Source organism: Mauremys mutica, chromosome 3, assembly GCF_020497125.1.
Source record: "Mauremys mutica isolate MM-2020 ecotype Southern chromosome 3, ASM2049712v1, whole genome shotgun sequence".
NCBI classification, from domain to species: Eukaryota; Metazoa; Chordata; order Testudines; family Geoemydidae; genus Mauremys; species Mauremys mutica.
Window position 1 is genome coordinate 68,222,934 of NC_059074.1, and position 16,252 is coordinate 68,239,185.

The 16,252-nt window shown below is 40.0% G+C and overlaps 1 protein-coding gene across 7 annotated transcripts in view; it reads left to right on the forward strand.

The window, feature by feature from the left end:
• ORC3 (origin recognition complex subunit 3) overlaps positions 1 to 16,252 on the forward strand; it is an 81,602-nt gene that overhangs the window by 25,098 nt on the left and 40,252 nt on the right. For 6 of the 7 annotated variants that reach the window (XM_045009761.1, XM_045009755.1, XM_045009756.1 and 3 more), the window contains exons 6-11: positions 736 to 890; positions 2,184 to 2,320; positions 4,730 to 4,889; positions 5,819 to 5,932; positions 9,344 to 9,477; positions 9,905 to 9,968. In XM_045009761.1, coding sequence (XP_044865696.1) covers positions 736 to 890; positions 2,184 to 2,320; positions 4,730 to 4,889; positions 5,819 to 5,932; positions 9,344 to 9,477; positions 9,905 to 9,968 — 764 coding nt within the window. Of the gene's footprint in view, positions 1 to 563; positions 609 to 735; positions 891 to 2,183; positions 2,321 to 4,729; positions 4,890 to 5,818; positions 5,933 to 9,343; positions 9,478 to 9,904; positions 9,969 to 16,252 lie in introns of those variants that run through there. The other variant, XM_045009760.1, reaches the window with a different exon arrangement.

Sequence of the window (16,252 nt, forward strand, 5' to 3'; positions counted from 1 at the left end):
AACTGAAATCTCCCTCTGCAAACCCTAGTCTCCTCTCTTTCAGCCACCAGCTTCATGTCTCTGAGATATTTTCATAGTGAGGAGAATCACACCTGGGTGGTTGTTTTTTTTTTTTTTTTTTAAAGTTTTACACATTTTCAGAAAAATACTACCTTTTTTTTTTTTAATGCCAAGAACAGGCCTCATGGATAGGTATTTATATTGTATGAAAAACCTAACATCATCTATATTCTTTAAAGCTTTATATATATGAGCTTCAATGTGTACAATATAGCAACTTATTTTACTGTAATCAGGAATATCTGTAATAACATTTTCTTCCAAATATATACTTTTTGTAAACTCAAAAGACTAAAATCACTCCAAGAAATATACTCAGATCTCTTGTTTAGCCTTTTAGTCTAACTTTAGGTTAATCTAGTAGTGCACAAACAGTGCATTGTTCAAGCCTGGGGGAGAGGCAGGATCAGTGTCTGACCCTTTGATTTCCTCCTCCTTCCCCCACCAGACAAAGCTAGTAGTGTTAACTATTGTTATACACAGGAGTCCTGATCTATGGAGGTTTGGGAGCTGCCTGGGGAAGTTGAAAATAATGCTCTGCAGAAAGGGTGAGCTTGGGGAAGGGGAAGAAAAGACAAAAACAGGATGGGGAGGGGCAGAAATAGGTGTGTGCAGGGTTAGAATTCTAGGTAATTAGGTGAGAATCTCTTCATTGTGTGTCTGTATGTTGTAAAGGCATAAAACATCTGCTTCAGAAACTGATGGGACAGCTAATGGACTGCTGTGTAGATTTGGACTCATCTGAAGAGGAGGAATGTGTTAACATTTCCCAGAAAAAGATACGCTGCTCAATGGCTTCTCTTTCCAAATGGTACGAGAGTGTAACAAAGGTAGGCTTTCATACTGCCATTTTACAAAATATCTGGCTTTTAAGTCTCATAAAATTTTAATTGCATGACTCAGTCTTATATCTAATAGTCAAAACACTAGCAAAGCTAGTCTTTCATTTAGTACTAGGTGATACCTGACTCTGAGTCCATCAGAACCTAAAAGTATTCTTTCATGAGTATGAATTCAGTTTCTAATTAAATATTAATGTCTATCTTTTTGAAAGGTCACTTTTGAAAGTGTTTTCATAATTCCAAAAAAAAATGGTTGTTTTATGCTCAAATCTGACTTCCTACCAAATGTTGTTCTCTCCAGACAAGATCGTTGAAGTATTTGTTTTGAAAAACAAAGTATAAAGGACAGATGATCAGTGTTAAGTTGGCCTTTTACGGAAGCTATCTGAAGCCTGCACTACACAGGCAGTTGTTAATAGCAAAACCTTCCAAATGTTTTATATTTTCTCACCATTGAAAAACTAAAAATTAGGAACACAAATATTTTACCAAAATTTATTGAGACTCTGAGGGTCTCCTCTGGTTTCCTACTGGGTAATTGGACAAAAAAGCATAGAATAATTTTCCTTATCACTTTGTATTTACATTGATTTCAGTGGGATTTATGTGCTTTGTTGAATAGAAATGGACTTTAGCATGTGCTTAAGTCCCTGCTAAATTGGGACCTAAATATCCATGTTCAGCAACCAGCCCAAGTAGCTTGAGTATCTCAGCTGAGATAGAAGAGAGATCTACTGAGGGACAGGAGGAAAAAGAATCCTCCTCCCTACTCCCAGTGCTGGGAAGTCATTATGCAGATTCTGCTTTAACCTAATTTAGAATAGCCTTTATGGTATTAGCACACCCCCTGAAGCAGAGTAATAGCGTATCTGTGCAACTGAGGATGCTTCATCCCTTTTCAGTTCCCAGGCATGCCTGACTTGCCACTGTGATCTTCAGAAGAAGTGGTGCAAATCTGTGTGCCCACCCCAAATTGTCCCTCCCTTTGCCCAGTGGAACCACACCAGAGGGCTCTGCAGAGGAAAGGGCTGGATTGGCCCTTGTTGAAGAATAGTTTTCTTACCTATTCTCTGTTATAACTGTTTCGTTTAGGTCACAGGAGAGGAACAGTGGTAATGTACACAGTTAGAGAAGTACCATGTGTTCCTTAAACACAGCTAATTTTGTTTATTTTGGTTAAGTTGTCCATGTGGTAATAGAGTGTTATAACATGGGAGACAAGAGACTTGCTTTGTATTTTCCCAACTTCTGTTTTATAATATATGGACAATGGCTTTAAAGAAAACAGGTTCTGAAACTCCAAGCAAAAAAAGAACTTCCTCTTCCAGGCACTGGCAATCTCCTCCAATTGTGGTTATCTTCAAGGACATGGAAAGTTTCACAACGAAAGTACTTCAGGATTTCATAATTATCAGCAGGTAATGTGCCCTGAGGTTTTGGACTGGTGCCCTTTTACTCCCTTCCACTTTTTCTAGTTGTTGCCATAAAATTAAAGGCTGGAGCTCAGGTGTCACTTTTGCTTGGGGTGGTAACCTGCCCACTGTGCCACGAGAATGCAGGCCAAATCACTCAAGTGCTGATGGTTCTCCAGTGTTTCTCCCCATATGCCCAGAAGGACAGAGCGGTTCTCCATAATTCACTGGAAGAGAATTGTAGAGTGACTCAGCTAAATGCAGCACAAAGAATCTTTGGATATGCCCCCAGAAGTCCTAGCGACACTGGTGGTTGAGGGGGTGCAGCAGCAGTAACGACACAGTAACTCGGGTACAGCTTCTCAGTACAGCTGCTGAGATCCAGGCTAGGCTAAACAGGGTTCTCAGACCTCATTGTTGATCACCCAAGCTAACTCTGGAGTGACAACATATCCCTTCTTGATGGTAAAATCCTAGGACACGCAGTATCCCTTTACAAGAGCATGGAGAGGATATAAAACTGAATCAGAAAGTTAGTAGTGGGGTGCCACAAAGATCTGTAATGGGACTAGTATTATTTAATATATTAGTGAACTTTAAGGGGCAGTGTTAAATTGTATAACACTGTTTTGGATAACATGAAACTAGAAAAGGGAAGAGGCTATACCTCTGTATAAAGCAGTGCTCAGTTCTGGTCATCACATGTCAGAAAAAATGAACTAGAAATAGAAAAGATCCAGAGAGGGCAAAAATGATAAGAGAAATGGAAAAACTCCAAAACAAAGAGAAATTTAGAAGTTTAGGATTGTTTGTTTTAGAGAAGGAACAAGTAAGTGAGTGTATAGTAGGTCTAAAACTTATTGCATGTGTATGTATAGAAAGAGCTATTTGGGCATTCCAATTTTCCTTTCCTCGTAACACATGAACAACTTGATAAACAGTGAAATTAAAAAGCAGTACATTTAAAACTGCTAAAGTTACATGAATTACACCACCAATAATTAACTGGGGAACTCACTGCCACAATATGTTATTGAGGCAAAGAGTCTAGTTAGATTTTAAAAAGAGGTGTGTGTATGTGGTGGTGGTGGTGGTGGTGGTCATATATTGTATTTATTAATCACAGATGTGCTAGGATAAAAACAAGATGAAGTCAAGGGAGAGAGGATTTCACCCACAGAAGGAATATAGACTCTTTAAGACATATACTAAACCAAACACAAAACTCTCTAGGAGACAGACAGAATTAACTTCTCTCATAGGAATGCTAATTTGTGTAAATATGCAGTGTTGTTGTAGCTGTGTTGGTCCCAGGATATTAGAGAGACAAGGTGGGTGAGGTAATATCTTTTATTAGATGAACTTCTGTTGGTGAGAGAGAGAAGCTTTTGAGCTACACAGAGCTCTTCTTCACGTGGAGTATCTTTCCGAGACCTGAGGAATAGCTCTGTGTAGCTTGAAAGTTTGTCTCTCTCCAACAGAGGTTGGTCCAATAAAAGATATTACCTCATCCACCGTGTCTTTCTAATTTGTGTAAGTGTCAGTTATGGATCACTTTATCCCCTTCTTCTGAAGCATTTGTTGTTGGTTGCTATCAGAGATAGGATTGGTGAACATAGGGACTTTGGTCAGATCTGATACGGCAGTTCGGAATTCAGATGAATAATGTTTCTGGTTTATCTCAGGATGTTAATGTGGGTGGAAAGTTACAATTGTTTGAATGATCTAACTGCATTGTCATACTTTCAGAAAGTTGGGTTTCGTGTACGTTTAATTCTAAATGTCTTGCTTTATTTTTTTTATTTTTTTTTAAGCAAACTACAATACTTTTTAAAGTCTTGGGGTTTTTGTTTGTTTGTGTGCTAGACACCGTATAATTACAAAAAACAATCAGGCCTTGATCTGTGATTGTGGCTCTGAGGTCCTACTGCAATTCAAAGAGTAAATAATAATTTCATTTACCATTTAATTATTTTTATCCATGTGAGCCTTTCAACACTATTTATTAAAGTCGTTCCTTAGAAATGAAAATAATTTCAAGGCATGTTTAAAAGACTATATTTTTGGAATTTTTCAGCTAGGTAAAACTAGCAAAGGGGAACCTTTCCTGTACTGTAACACTAAAAGCAGATGTTTTACAAGCATCTTCCTGAAGATTGGGTCCTCAGGATACAGTTTTGATTTTTTTTTTTCTTGGGTGCTTATAATTTCCGTTCTATCCTTCTCATTTTCTTCCCAGATCAAAACTCATCTTGTTCCAATTGTAGTAGTCCATTTACGTTGTTCCTTTGTGCTGCCAAGTCCTTTGAGAGTAGTGCTGTATTGGGAATATACTGTGTTGCTTTGTGGTTGTGGTGCTGGGGAAACCCGCATAACTATTATGTTTTCTTTTTCCTTCCCCACTTTGTGGTCTAGTCAGCACATACATGAATTCCCTCTTGTACTCATTTTTGGAATTGCCACGTCTCCAATGATCATCCACAGGTTACTTCCTCACTCTGTTTCTTCTCTGCTGTGTATAGAGCTTTTCCAGTCTCTTTCCTGCAAGGAGCACCTGGCTACAGTAATTGACAAGGTAATTCCATTTCTAGATAAATGGGGGGGGGGGGAATAGATGTGTACAAGTATGGCGTATGTAGTCATAGCATCTTATGCTTTAAAAGTAGACTAGCGTGAAGCTTTTAAAGTGGGATCTGTTCCTGAGAGCCATATGTTCTGAATATTCTCTCTGTATACCCATGTCTTTACGCTCACTTACATATGTTGAGAGTTTCCTCTTCACACAGTGTTGGAGACCATTCAGAAATTGTTCAGTACATATCTTCACTTCTCATTTGTATTAACATTCATGCACACACAACTTTATGGTTTTCATTCACTCCCCTTATTATAGTGCTGCTTTGAAGTAAGATTCACTTAGTTCTAAATAGGGATGGCTTCACATGATTATATTTACACTGAATATTGCAGCTTAATGTGAATTCTGCAGCCCCTTGAAAATGAGCAGAATTATCCAAATAGACACTTTGCTTGTGTGATTTCAGTGGAATGCATTTGTAGAGTGCCAGCAGAACTATTGCATATACTTGCAGAAAATAGTTTTGTCTCAGATGCCTGCTGTAATATTTGTTCTATCATTCATAATTTGAAAAATTATAGGTAAAATTAATGCCAAGTTTGAACATAACTAAAATCAGACAATATAAAGTTCAGGATGTGGTGGAATCATAAGCTTTAAATAAAAGTGTGTATGTTTTTACAGCAGTGGAAATAAATGTGGTTTGGCTGAAGATGACTACATGCGTTAATCGATTAATATAGTTTAATTTTAGCACATTCTGAGAGTTAAACCAAATGCAGATCTAACTGCTTTGCTATTTCCATATTCAAGCAGGATCATTATAATAATTGGCTGTTGCTACTAGCAGTTACATTTACCTTGAAATGTAATCTATTCTGGTAACATTTAGCAAGGAAATATTTTTTTCCCTTTGTCTCCTGCAGCTACTTCTGACAACTCAGTTTCCCTTTAAATTAAGTGAGAAAGTGTTGCAAGTTCTAATCAACATATTTTTGTACCATGATTTCTCTGTCCAGAACTTTATCAAAGGATTTCAGGTAAGAAGAATTTCTATTACAGATAGGCAGTGGTGAAAATGCAATAGAATTAGTCCATGGTGGCAGACTTGTACTCAATTTTTTAGGGCCTGATTTTACTCCTATTGAAGTTAGGGTACGTCTACACTACGGGATTATTCCGAATGTGCATAAACCGGTTTTGTAAAACAGAATTTATAAAATCGGGTGGAGCGCGGCCATACTAAGCACATTAAATCGGTGGTGTGCGTCCATGGTCCGTGGCTAGCGTCGATTTCTGGAGCGTTGCACTGTGGGTAGCTATTCCCTAGCTATCCCATAGTTCCCGCAGCCTCCCCCGCCCCTTGGAACTTCCGGGTTGAGATCCCAGTGCCTGATGGGGCAAAAATCATTGTCGCGGGTGGTTCTGGGTAAATGTCGTCAGTCACTCCTTCGTCTGGGAAAGCAACGGCAGACAAGCATTTCGCGCCTTTTTCCCCTGGATTGCCCTGGCAGATGCCATAGCATGGCAATCATGGAGCTTGTTTTGCCGTTTGTGACTCTCACCGTATGTGTACTAGATGCCGCTCACAGAGGCGATTCAGCAGCGCTACACAGAAGCATGCTTTTGCTTTTGCATGACAGCAGAGATGGTTACTAGCCATATTGCACCATCCAAATCCTTCCATAAATTGGAACTGAGGATGATCATGGCTACCAGTCCTTTTGTACCATTTGCTGCTAGTGCCCCTGGCCAATCAGCCAGGGGCGCAAAAGCCAAGATTGGTTACTAGCCATATTGCACCTTCCATCGTTTTGTACCATTAGCTGCTGTCATAAGTGCCCCTGGCCGATCAGCCAGGGGCGCAAAAGCAAAAATTGGGAATGACTCCCTGAGTCAATCCCTCCTTTTTGGTATCTAAAAATAGAATCAGTGCTGCCTAATATAGGCAAGTGTGCTAGAGAACCACCGTATCATAGAACCAGAGAGCACAGCTGCTCTGTGTCAGAGCCTGCAGAAATTATTATCTGTATGCTATTCACAGGGGGTGCTCCTGTAACAACCCCACCTGTTGATTCCGTTCTTCCCCCAGCCTTTCTTGGCTACCGTAGCATTGTCCCCCCACTTGTGTGATGAATTAATAAAGAATGCAGGAATAAGACACACTGACTTGTTAGTGAGAAATGAGTGGAAGGCAGCCTCCAGCTGCTATGATAGTCCAGACAGGACATTAAGCAGTGTGTAGGAGAGAAGCCCAGCATCCCACTGCTAGTCCAGGGGCAACTGAATCTTTTCTTTACACATGAAGGGTGGGGGCTGATGGAGCTCAGCCCCCTGTTGCTATGATGAGGATGGTTATCAGCCATATTGCACCATCCATCCACCAGAAAAAATTAGGGCCAATAGGCTGATGACGAGGACGGTTACCAGTCCTTTTGTACCATCAGCTGAGGCTGATGATGAGGATGGATTTCCATCTTTTTGTACGATCAGCTTATGCTGATGATGAGGAGGGATTTCCATCGTATTGTACCATCAGCCGCCCATGGCGGGGGGGGGGAGCAAGGATGTTGGTGTTGAGTGCTGCACTATCGCGTCTATCTGCAGCATTCAGTAAAGATAGGGTGACATGTAAAAGAGTCAGAGGATTGTTTTACCTTTCGCTTCTGGGGGTGGGTGGGGGGTGGGTGAGTAGATTGCCAAGCTATGCCCTGACCCGCGGACACTGTGTTTGACCCTAGAAGCATTTGGAGCTCAGCCAAGAATGCAAATAATTTTCGGAGGCTGCAGGAACTGTGGGATAGCTTCAGTCCTCCAGTCCATGCGCATCCATTTGATTCTTTGGCTTTCCGTTACGCTTGTCACGCTGCAGTGCGCTGAGTCCCTGCTATGGCGTCTGTCTGGAGATTTTTAAAAAAGGATTCTGAATTTCATCTTCTGTAACGGAGCGCTGATAGAACGGATTTGCCTGCCCTTACAGCGATCACATCCGCATGGTCCATGCGGGAGCTCTTTTTTTATTTTGATTTCGGACTGCATCGCCACCCGTGCTGATCGGAGCTCCACGCTGGGCAAACAGGAAATATTCAAAAGTTCGCGGGGCTTTTCCTGTTTACCTGACCACTGCATCCGAGTTCAGATTGCGGTCCAGAGCGGTCACTGGTGCACTGTGGGATAGCTCCCGGAGGCCAATACCGTCGATCAGCGTCCACACTAACCCTAATCCGATATGTTAATACCGATACTAGCGTTACTCCTCTCGTTAGGGAGGAGTACAGAAACCGGTTTAAAGAACCATTAAAATCGATATAAGGTGCCTCCTAGTGTGGATGGTTTTGGCGTTAAATCGGTTTTACGCTCCTAAAACCGATTTAAACGCCTAGTGTAGACCAGGCTTTAGTGGCAAAATTCCCATTGAATACTATAACTGAAATCAGGTCTCTAGATAGGGTCTTTTTGGAAATGGGAACGCTGTTGGGAAGCTTGCAGGAATTGTGGGAAGGCAGTTTAGAAACCGCTTATTCTGTGGCACAAGTCATATGAATAAAAAATTAGAAACAAAAAAAGAGAATCTACCTGAAAGGGTAGAAACAAATTTTCTGTGTATTAATTTTATAGGTATTCTTTGACGCCTTTCAATTTTGCATGCTAATACTAAAAAAACTTCAATCAGATAAAGAACTTTGTGACAGGAAAAAGCTTTCCATCCCAATATACCTGCCCGGTTTTTGTACTACTATATATTTTTTTCCAGAATGACTGTGGTACAGTCTTTCAAAAAAAATTGCATTGAGTCAGAAGGATGTTTTCTACTATATTGTAAGGCCCCAGACCTGCAAACACTTACACACTTGAAATCAGTGGAGCAACTTAAAGTAGCATAGTTAAGCACATGTGTAAATGTTTACAGGATCAGGGCCTAACGGTATGATTTCAGGTATGTGAAATGTGGGATCTTGTCATGTTTCATTTAATGCATTCTAGCTAATGTTTGTACCTTAAATGATACTCTCTTTATTTGCTGCTTTGGCATTTGTGAGGTTGGGCCTGGTCACATAACCCAGCAAATTATGTAATACCTAATGTAATTGCTGAATTTTGCTATTATTGAAAGAATAAATTAATCAAGTAATAATTGAACAGCTATAGATATCATATAAAACAAAAAGCAATTGACTGAATGATATGGGCAGCAGAAAATGGCAAAATGAGGTTGCCTATATTATTCATTGAATAATAATCAACCACCTCTAGTGACAATGGAAAGTAGAAGATTATTAATGTAATCTGATGTGTTGACTGAGTAGACTCTAATAAAATTTTTAAATAAATGTCATTACTGTCATTTTAGCAATTGTTAATAAATTGCTTAGCTTATTTAAAAGTTAGGAAACCGCAAGGAAAGTGAACTGCATAGATATTACAGGTTTTTACTGCATTGTCTCTTTCAGCTGTCTATTGTGGAGCATTTCTATTCCCAGCCCCTCAGTGTGTTGTGCTGCCAGCTCCTGGAAGCTAAGAAGAGAGTAAATTCTTTACCACACAATCAGTGTGAAAACATTCGAAGCCTGCCATCTTTTAGAAGGTAAAGGAGAAATAAATATTTTGAACAGTCCTATATTCAGTGAGTATTTTTTTAAAAAATACTTGTAAATACAGCATTGTGAAATGTGTAATTATATGTGCATATGTTACACAAAACAGGGACAGTCGTGAATTACTTCTGAAATTCTTTAATCTCTTGTCTAAAGAATGCAGCTTTTATTTTGTGTAAAATCTGCTGTAAAATCGTTCTATTGAAAGATCCATTTTTTCCTTTTGTCCTTCGTGTAGAAACATATTCTTTTGACAAATGATCTAATCAGTTGAGAAGTTATGGCAGACCCAGGACTTAAACTGCAGGATTTTGTAGTGGCCACAGACCCAACAGAATCCTGACCACCACCATTTTTAAAACTATGCATTGTGTAACTTTATATTGTAGAAATATTTTTGTTTGGTTTTTACTTCAGATATGTGGAAAGTCAAGTCTCGGAAAAACAAATTGCACTTCTGACTGAGGACAGTTTTTTGAAGGTAAAGTGTAAAATCATTTGCGGGATAGGAACAACCTTCCAAACCCCTCCTCCCCCCTTTGCATGAAAAGGGATAGAAAACTAGGGTAGAACTTGGTTCTGTGTAGCATCTTTCATTTTGTAGATATCCCAAAACATGTCTAATGATTTGAGAGCTAGGCTTTAGATCTACATAATAGTCCTAGTTCTACTCTGTGGTGTGTTGGGCAGGTCACTCAGCCTTTCTGTGCATTGAGTTTTTACCATCTGTAAAATGGGTAAAATAATTACCAGGGAGGTTGTGGGGCTCAATTATTTAGGACCCACTCTTACTACTTATTAAGGCAAAAAACCCCATGAAATACAATGGAGTGTTTGCCAGAAGAAGGGATGAATAATTAATCCTGCATGCTGTTCCATGTGTGGGCTCCTGTACCTTGTGTAGATCTCCATTGAAGTCAATCAGACTCCCTATGGATACAAAGTGTTCACTCATGCTAAACAGAATTTCAGGACTGTGGCCTTAATTTATAAAACACTTTTTTAAAATCTTCAGAGGCATGTCCAATATAAATGTTTTACAAAATGAGCTAGATACAAGTGGTACAGTGACAATGTAAGTAAATGTTACAGCTGTTGTAGGTGTAGCCATGACTCACACTGGCGTAGGCATAAAAATTTGTTTTACAGAGAGATGTTAACTCAGGAGACCAAGTTTATCCTGTGCTTGTTTTCAGTATGCTCTTTTCCTACCAAGAGGGTACCTAGGCTGCCATAAAATCCAAGGATCAGCATTTCTGTTAATTGCCTAAATCTTCATTTTTAGTTTCCAGTCTAGTTTTAAACATTTTAAAACCACTTCAGGATTAAACCGTTTTAACATGCTTTTGCCAGCCAGTTTTAGTGGGGCTAAATCATGTTAAAATATATTGAATAAAATGTTCAAGATTACAAGTGCATAAGGGAGAGACAGGGTTTACTTGTAAGCTAACTGTGTCTCCAGGCTGCTAGCAGAACATTTAAAGGGATATAATCTGTTTCTCTAAAACATTTTTATATGGACTTTTGAAGACATTGCCATGCCTTAGTGAAGGCCTTATGCTGCCTTCCCTGACTGAGTGACATTTGATCTGCTCAGCACCTTTTGGACTAATATCCCATCTCATTCCAAAGTTAAGTTATTAATTATTTGTATTAATATAGCACCTAAGGGCCCCAGTGATAGATCAGTACTCCATTATGTTACATTTGTACAAACACAGAACAAAAAGATGACCTCTGCCCCAAAGAGCTTACAATCTAAGTATGAGACAGGAGACGGGAGTACAAGGAAATATTGAGACCATACTCTTGAGACCACAGGATACTCATGAAACCACAGCATGATAGGCAGTGGTATCAGTATACCAGCAATGAAAACTGTTGTCAAGTTTTTTGTAGCCTTCATGGCAAAGGAGAGTTTTTTAAGTAGGGATTCGAAGGTGGATAATAAGGTAGCTTTGCAGCTATTTATGGGAGCTCCTCACAGGGGCAGCATGGGAGAAAGCACAAAGGCGCTTGTTTGAAAATTTAGCAAGTGGGCGATGAAAGCTGACATCATGGGCCAGTTGGAGGTGAGGATAAGAGATGATCAGTAGGGTGAAGATAGGCCATGAAGAACCTTGAAAGTGAAGACAAGCAGCTTATGTCTGATGTGATGATAAAGAAGATGAAATGAGTGGAGGGATCCAAAGAGAGAGGTGACACAGCCAGTGCAACAAGCTAGAAAAATGACCTATGTAGCAGCATTCTGGATGGCTATGAGTAGGGTAAGATTGCATTCATCCTGACCAAAGAGAGGAATATGCACTAATCAAGATTAGAAATGATGAGAGGATTGACTAGAATTTTAGCTGTTTGGATGAATAGGAAAGGCCATGTCTTAAAGATGTTATGGAGATAGCAAAATTTAAACATAGCCTGGATGTAAGGACCTAGACTGAGGTCCAAGTTGAAGATGATGCACAGACTGTGGGCCCGAGTGACAGGCAGGATGGTGGTTTTGTACACAGTGATAGAAAAAAGAGAGGTGGAGGGAGGATTAAGAACTCCATTTTAGCAATTTTGAGCTTGAGATGACAGACATCCAAAAGGAGACATCAGAGGCCAGAGGGACAGGCCAAGATTTTAATTTGCACAGAAGGCGACAGATACAGAGTAGAGAGACAGATCCGGATGCGTTGGAAGTTGAATTTGTGTTTGCAGAGATAAAGCTTAGAAGGAGAGTAGAAGACAAAAGGACTGAGGACAGAACCCTGTGGAACCCCCATGGAAAGTTGGAGGGCAGTTGAGGAGGATCCTCCAAAGCATGTGCTGAAGGAGTGATTAGAGATATAGAAGGAGAACCAGGAGAGGACAGTCATGGAAGCTGCCAAGGGAGGACAAGACTCCAAGAAGAACATGGTTGCCAGTGTTGAAGGCAGCTCACTTGTCAAGGAGGAGGAGATGGAGTACTGGTTCTGAGCTTTGACCAGGAAGAGGTCATTAGAGACTTTATCAAACTGGTTTTAACGTAGTACGAGGGGTAGAAACTGGATTGGAGTGTCTAGGATGGAATTGGAGGAGAGGAATACTGGACAGTGCTTGTAGATGACATGTTCAGTGAATTTAGAGAAGAAAAGGAGAAGTGGCAATAGTTGCAGAGGCAAGTGGAGTCAAGTACAGTGGAACATTGTATTTGAAAGGAAAGAGACAGAGGAGAGTGAGGTTAAGGAGAACAGTTAAGGGAGTGAGTGTGAGGGAGATCAAGGGATGGAATGGGATCGGGTAACTGGGGCAAGTGGAGGGGTTAGAGGAGGATAGCAGACGAGAAACTTCATGCTTCTGTGATGGGAGGAGGAGAGAATTGTAGGAGGCATGCTGAGGGGAGGGGGAAGTTCCCTGTCACATTTGTCAGTTTTCTATTGGAAGAAGGCAGCAAGATCCTGTGCAGAGAATAGAAATGAAGGATGGAAAGCTTTGAGGAATGAGTCAAAGATAGTGAAAAGGTGACTGAAATTTCAGGCTTGGGATTCAGTTAAATTGGAGTAGTATAGCTGTTTAGCTAGGAAGATGGCAAATCGGAAGAGTAGTGAACATATCTGTACTGGAGGAGGTCAGCCTGGTCACAGGATTTCTGCCAGAGATGCTCTGCAGTGTAAGAGCAGAAGAAGCAGATATTGGGGTGAGTCAGCACTGGGGGTTAGGAGGGCAGACACTGTGAAGGGAGAAAGGGGCAAAAGCAAGTGGAAGGATGCAGAGAATAAACAACTCTGTTGGTGGAAGAGAGGGCAGGGTGGAGAGGGCTGAGAGTAGATGAGAAATCAGTGTTGATGGATGAAGTCACTGAAAGGCTGAGTGACAAGATGGGAAGAAGGGCTCACGGGTGACACTGAAAAAGACCAGGTGATGATCCAAGAAGGGGAGCTCAGCAACAGAAAGATCAGAGAGAGAGAGAGGAGTGCTTGGTGAAGACCAACTCAAGGGAATGGCCTCTTTGATGAGTGGGAGAGTTGAAAGAATGCTGCAGGTAAATGAAGAGATGAGGAAAAACGAGTAGCTAAGGGGTCAGATGGGTATCAACATGGAAGCTGAAGTCTTAGAGGATGAGTGTGGGAGATTGTCAGGAGAGGAAGAGAGAGCGCCAGGAGTCAAAAGCAGAAAGGAAGTCTGATGGGGAGACTATAGAACACTGTGAGGAAATTCAGAGAGGCCTAACAAAACTTGGTGAATGGGCAGCATGATGGCTGATGAAATTCAGTGTTGATAAATGTAAGTTAGTGCAAATCAGAAGTAATCATTGAACTATTTATGCATATTGCTGGGTTCTAAATCAACTGCAATCACTTGGGTGGGTGTAGTGGGGGAGGTCTGTTCCTCTGTGTACTGCTGGGGGGTGGAGGGGGGCAGAAGAAAAAACCAACCAAACAAAAAGAAAAGATGTATAAAGAATGGAATCAACAGTAATACTGAAAATATTATAATGACTTTATATAAAATTATGATATTACCATCACTTGGAATACTGTGTTCAGCTGTGGTCATCCCATCTGAAAAAAGACAGCAGGGGTTTGGAGAAAGGAAATAAAAATGATTGTTGCTTTTGAAAGAGTCCCTTCTGAAAAGAGATTAAAAAGGCTGTTACTGTTTAGTTTAGAGAGGGGATGGATTAGATGGGTCATGAGAAAGATAAACAAAATAACCAATGGTTTGAGAAGATAAATCATGTGCTCCTTATTATCTTTTCCCATAACACAAGAGCACGGGGACATTCAATTCAATTGCAAGCAATACATTTAAAATTGATTAATAGGAAATACTACTTTACCGATTACATAACTAACCTGTGAAAATCATTGCCACAAATATAACTGGGAAACGGTTTAGATGTTTGTATGGTTTATGAAAGCATCCACATTATATAATGTGGAAAGTATCCACATTTTATTAGATAGGATTATAAAAATAGAGAAACTCTCAGGCTTTGGAGCATAAACCAGCTACTAACTGACAGTTAATAAATTTCTTCTAGAGTAAGGTTATCCACTCTGGAGTTTCTTGCATCTTCCTTTGAAACATCAGGTACCAGCCATTGTTAGAGACAGGATACTGGATTAGATGGACCATTGGTCTGATTTATTATGGCCATTATCTATGTTTCCAAGTTGCCTGCTTGGAAGGTGAGGAGTATCTCTGCAGTTTCATATAGGCCTCTCTGGATTTATAAAATCTGGACTTTATTATTGGTCACTTTTTTTTTCCTGAAAATTTGATGCATGACAGATAATGGAAATCTCATAATCAGAGAGTGGGATGGCTTTCACAGAGCCAAAAGATACATATCTTATTTTCTCCTTCTTTTTTATTTTTTTTGTATTCTGAATGCAGTCATGGAATACAGAATTGCAATTAGCTAGTCAGCTGTCTCTTAAGAAGAAATTCTTAAAGCAGACAGAGAACCTATTTATAATGAATTCACATTTTATTGTGATATGTTCTATTAGTATTTCTGCAGTAGAATAAGAGAGGAAGTTTTCTTAGTAAACAAACCAAGAGGTAAAAGCAGCAAAGAGTCCTGTGGCACCTTATAGATTAACAGAAGTTTTGGAGCATGAGCTTTCGTGGGCTACCCCTCTGATACTTGAGACCGAGAGGTAGCAGATCACAAGCCCATTGCTGTGAAACCTGGCAACGTGTGCAGTACTTCCCAGGAAGTGATACCCATTTGACAACAATCCATATTCTAGCAGCCATGAAATGCCAAGCAGAAGTCCTTGGAATGATAAAGATCTACCTTCATGAGTGGGAATTGAAACAACCAGTCTCTGATCAGATGTTTCATCTCTGTCACAGATCTGTTTGCCACAACATATAATTCCAAGCTAGAAAGTTTCTGACAAGCAATCCTTCAGAAATCATGAAGATGTTGTTCTGATTGATGTCTTTCTGTACTACTGATCCTAAGATCTCAAACTAAAACAGTCTGGAAAATATATAGCTTCTATAATCCCACACTGACTTAGAAGATACTGAATTGTTACAGTTAAATTCATCTTGCCAATAGTTCTTCTCCCTCCTCCCCCAGTAAAATAACCAACCATTACTGCAATAATCTCTTCTGCAGATGGGCTGCTGCTGAGAGGAGGAATCTAAACATATAAATTCTCTGACAGAGTATTACTTACTCTGCAGTCAGCCAGAAAAGGATCTATAAAGTCAGTGTGTCGCCAAGCGAATGATTTTTCTTTCTATAATTCACAGAGGAGTTAAAAGCAATAAATCCCCCTATGCTCTTTATTTTGGTCTAGCTGACAGAACTTTCTATTCTGCCCTTCAAATAAGGTTTATTATATTTTGCTTATGTCCCATTTGAGCATTCTACAAATGGATTGAAAAGTATAAAACAAAGGAAGCATCAATTTTAATATTGACTGTCCAAAAATACTTAAACTGAGTTTCATCATAAACACCATTTCACCATCTTGGGATTTAAGACTTCCAAAGATCAAAAATCCCCTTCATGTCCACAATGATTTAAGTTCATCTTTCTCTCCTGGAAAAGAAGATTCATAGTAACTATAACCTCTGCTAGGAGGTTTGGGAACTGCAACCAATAACACTGACTCATCAATAATTTTCCCACTGTTTCCCCGTCTTACAAAATATAAAGCTTGCATAAAACTAGACCCAACATTCTTCATTTGGGAAGTATCTTATTTAAAGATTGAAATGCAATTATACTAAATAGTTGTAGGGGGGTGGGGGTGGGGGGGAGGTGCGGGGATTGTT